A 4,779-nucleotide genomic window follows, 5' to 3' on the forward strand; every position below is an offset into this window, starting at 1 on the left:
TGCAGGACTGGCCTAGGGTAATTTTTAGGGGGGTTTTAATTCTAATTATATTTTAAAATTCGACAAATATTTAAATATTCCTTTTAATTAATTTTAAATTTGTATTGTTTTGTATGTATTTTAAATAGATTGTCAGCCGCCCTGAGTCCTACGGGAGAAGGGCGGGATATAAATCCAAAAAATAAATAAATAAATAAATTCATTATATAATTTCTACTGACAGTTATACAAAGTTTAACAGCAAACCAATTGCTACTAAAACGGCTCTATTCATAAAATATCTTCTTTAGTATCACACTTACTTTGGTCATTTATATTTAGCTATAACTTCTACAAGTCTTTCCTGAATTAAGCCTTTCCCATAGCATGTGTGGAATGTTATTTTGCTAAATAAGCCCTATGCTTGCTCTCAAAAATTAAAATTAAAATTTTATTGGGGATTTGTGCTTTATTATGATCCAATCCAAAAGGGGATAAACATGAATAAAAAAATATGTTCCCTTATTTATCTGAAATGGCATTGGTGACCTTCAAATGACAGTAGCTACAAAAATCCACGGTTCATAATTAAAACATCACATGCCTAGCATTTGGTTTTCATTAGTAAATTCATCTCTCTTGGGCTTCACATTGTGAAGGTAAGACTGAAAAAAACCCTTTCCTAATTCAGTAAATGTAATTAGGAAATGCATATATTTCAAAAGCTAAACCGAACATTTAAACATTAAACATGTATATAGAACATGAAACAGATTTTCACCCAAATGTACCCGTATATGGAAGATTCGGTCATTAGTTCTCTTGAATGTTTCCCATATTTCACAGACTTGTATGGCTTCTACACCTTGTGGGTCCTTTTATGAGAGTTAAAACCTTTTCCACACACCATACACTTATAAGGCTTCTCTCCTGTGTGGATCCTTTTATGGATATTAAGATAACTGTTCATAGAAAAACTCTTTCCACATTCCATGCATTTAAAAGGCTTCTCCCCGGTATGTATCCTACTATGGTAAATAAGTTGGCAGTTCTTAGTAAAGCTTCTTCCACACTCCATGCATTTATGTGGCTTTTCCCCTGTGTGGATCTTTTTATGGAAAATAAGGTCACCGCTCTTAGGGAAGCTCTTTCCACAATCAATGCATTTATAGGGCTTCTCTCCTGTGTGGATCCTTTTATGAACAGTAAGAGACGAATTTTCACAGAAGCTCTTTCCACACTTTGTGCACTTATATGGCTTTACCCCTGTATGGATCCAGTAATGGGAAGTAAGAGAAGTACTAAAAGTGAAGCTCTTTCCACACTCCATGCATTTATACGGCTTCTCTCCTGTGTGGATCCTTTTATGGGAAGACTACTGTTCTGAGTAAAGCTCTTCCCACACTCCATGCATTTATAGGGCTTCTCTCCTGTATGGATCCAGTAATGTGAAGTAAGAGAAGTACTAGAAGTGAAGCTCTTTCCACACTCCATGCATTTATACAGCTTCTCTCCTGCATGGATCCATTTATGTGTCCTAAGACGATTCTAAAAATAAAGCTCTTTCCACACTCCATGCATTTATAAGGCATTTCCCCTGTGTGGATCCTTTTATAGGAAGTAAGACTGTTTCTGTGAGTAATGCTCTTCCCGCACTCCATGCATTTATAGGAATTCTCTCCTGTATGGATCCAGTAGTGCGAAGTAAGAGAAGTACTAGAAGTGAAGCTCTTTCCACACTCCATGCATTTATACGGCTTCTCCCCGGTGTGGGTCCTTTTATGGATGTTAAGATAACTGTTCATAGAAAAACTCTTTCCACATTCCATGCATTTGTAAGGCTTCTCCCCCGTGTGGATCCTTGTATGTCACCTAAGATGAAGCCCCAGCCCTGAAGACATTGCCTTTGAAACTACTATTGTCTTATGCCTGGACTTTTCCTTTTTGTGCCCTGAGAATTACCCTTGTCTTATTCCTGGACTTTTGCCTTGCAGACTTGCCGGGTAACCTATGGGCTGTTGTTGTTGGGACTGAGGGTGGAGCCTTACTGATTGGTGGAGGGCCATTTGTTGAACCATTCCCAAGAGAAATAAAGAACTTCTAGAGCAGACATGTCAAACTCGTGACGTCACGTGACGCCGTGCAACATATCAGGATGGTTTTGCCATTGCCGGCAATGGGATGGGCGTCGTCCAGCCCGCGGGCCTGCAGTTTTGACACCCCTGGTCTAGAGGTTTCCATAACCGTGACCATCTGGGTCACAACAGTAATAACACTATTACTACTAATAATAATAATAGTTGGAAGGGACCTTGGAGGCCTTCTAGTCCAGCCTTCAGCTCTGGCAGAAAACCCTATACCAGACATGTCAAACACAAGGCCTGGGGGCCGGATGCAGCCCGCGAAGCCATCCTGGAAACAGTGAGGGAACAGCCCCTGCTGCCTTGGCCCTGGCCCAGGCCACTCGGGAGCCAATGTACAATTTTGTGGTGGGCATCCATGCTGAAACACATTCAGTCTTAGCTCCACAAGGCCGTCTAGAAACAGTGAGGAACCAGCCTTTGCCGTGTCGGCCCCGCCCCCTGGGTGTCACCCTTTGTGAGGAATGAAGAAATGGCCCATGCCTTGGCGCTTGCCCCGGTCCCACCCCCTTCTGCCAGAGACCCTCAGATCTGTCCCACTCCTACCCAGGCCCCCACAGGCACCCTTGACGAGAACAATGTAGAGCTGGCCATGCCCACCCAGTAGGGCACACCCACTCCATCCATGCCCAGCCAGTAGGCTGCACCCACCCTGGCCACCCCACCCCGAGGACAACCGCAATGCTGATGCGGCCCTCAATGAAATTGAGTTTGACACCCCTGCCATATACCATTTCAGACAAACAATTGTCCAGTCTCTTCTTATTGTTCTGTCAGGAAATTTCTCCTTAGTTCTAGGTTGCTTCTCTGATTAGTTTCCATGCATTGCAGTAGAATTTCAAGTAACTGGGATGTCTCTGGATCATGAATAAAAAGAAAAGTACAATGGCTTTCTAATTTTGTATGACTGCTACTCTGATTTCTATTTCTCTAATGAAAAATTTGGACAATAACTGACAGAAAACTGGAATTGGTGCATTTTCTCCATTTTGACAGAATCATCCAGGGGTAGTATTTGAATAATACTTCAAATGCTTCAACCCAACAGGAGCCTCTGAGACTGAATTTTGTGCCCCACCCAAACTCTCCCCAAAATTGCCTATTAGCAATTATTAGGGCTTTTATTATTATTGTACATTAAGCAGATGCGAAGACAGTATTTGTTTTTCCCACAAAAAACTTTTATTAGACATAACTCCCACTCCTTACTTGTAAAGTTAACTCTAAATTCACCTTGCTTATTTTACTCTTCCTATTACCACAGCTTTGTAACTATTTCTTCTTACTTTATCTATTTCTATCTCTGTCTTCTTTCTCTGTTTGTATATGAAAAGTCTTTTTGCTCCACTGTACATTTGTCAAGAGGTCCAAAGGTACTTTTTTGAAAAGCAACTGCACTATGTTCTTGGAGACGTTTTGCTTCTTATCCAAGAAGTATCTTCAATTCTGAAGATAGTTCTTCAGAACAGAAGATGCTTCTTGAATGAGAGGCAAAATGTCTTCAAGAAAATACAAGGAAGTCCAGTTGCCTTTTAAAAAATTACCTTTGGCACAACCATGACCTGGATGTCTGAGAATCTCCACAAGCATTTGTCAAGGGGCTTTCCTCTCCCCTCCCCATTAATCCTCTATTACTGGAGCTGCTTTGGAGAATTCTGTGCCATGGCAGGCTGTATGAAACGTGCTTCCCTGGATTTTCAGACAGGGATGTCTCATTCTTTTCTTGCGGTTCATCCAGCTTTCCCCGTCTGCAAAACACTCCAGAGAAAGGGGGGCAGGGGCTGCAGCTGTTGTATATAGAACCATTGATATACATTTTCATTTACATTAAATGTAGAGTTTTTCTTAGCCCTTATCTCACCACAGAAAGGTAAAATATCGTCTAATGCTCAGAAAGTCTTTTGAGCATACATTTCAGGGGCTTCTCATCATTCTGGCTCATTTTTGTGCGAGAGGAACTCTTCATCCTGAAATTAATATCTATATGATTATTCTCTCACATCATGATAGGATTTTTGACCAAAAAAAGTTCCCTGCTTCTGTATTCAAACTGGATGACTTAGGTCTCTGTTTTTCACACTGGACAGTTCCAGAGGAAGTTCACATTCTCATTTCTACTATAGAGGAAGAAAGATTTAAAGTTTTATCTTGAAGAGATGCATCAGGGAGATGCAGCTCCTTCTGCTTCTTGCGGAAGCAACACCTATTAATATCTGCCTGATCATATCCCTCACAGAGAAATCATTTTCCTGCTCAACACTGGGATACATTCTCAAGTGAGCCCCTTGATACACTGAGGTAGAGATTGTAAACCCAATGGGGTTTTTGTACCATTAAGTATAAGTTAGCAGATCTGATGTTACATTGTCACCAGACGTTTCCTTTTTGAACATTCTTATAATAGCTGGGGCCTTGCTGATTGGAGCTATTCCATTTAAACTTCCCAGTGCTTGCTATAAATGTGAGTGGGGAGGGGATTCAGCTCTAAAGGCAGTGGCCCGCGCGCCGTTTGTGCAAATTATATAACCAAAAATCAAACAGCAGCAGTACATTCAGGGCAAGTGCGTCTGTGATTCCTTGTATCTAAGAATGTCAAGCATAGTTCAGTGCAACACTTGTTTTGCAGCTGTCTTTCGCAGTACCCTTTTCAATCATGGAA

At 41.2% G+C, this 4,779-nt stretch overlaps 1 protein-coding gene across 1 annotated transcript in view; it reads right to left on the reverse strand.

Annotated features, from left to right (window-relative positions):
• Nucleotides 1-838: 838 nt before the first annotated feature.
• LOC107300707 (zinc finger protein 2 homolog) overlaps nt 839-4,779 on the reverse strand; it is an 8,460-nt gene continuing 4,519 nt past the window's right edge. The window contains exons 2-5 of the mRNA XM_029287032.1: nt 3,354-3,357; nt 1,403-1,467; nt 1,184-1,280; nt 839-1,087 (exon numbers count right to left, since the gene is read on the reverse strand). Coding sequence (XP_029142865.1) covers nt 839-1,087; nt 1,184-1,280; nt 1,403-1,467; nt 3,354-3,357 — 415 coding nt within the window. The remainder of the gene's footprint in view (nt 1,088-1,183; nt 1,281-1,402; nt 1,468-3,353; nt 3,358-4,779) is intronic.

The sequence above is a fragment of the Protobothrops mucrosquamatus genome, unplaced genomic scaffold (genome assembly GCF_001527695.2).
Source record: "Protobothrops mucrosquamatus isolate PMUCROS unplaced genomic scaffold, P.Mucros_1.0 scaffold8069, whole genome shotgun sequence".
NCBI classification, from domain to species: Eukaryota; Metazoa; Chordata; class Lepidosauria; order Squamata; family Viperidae; genus Protobothrops; species Protobothrops mucrosquamatus.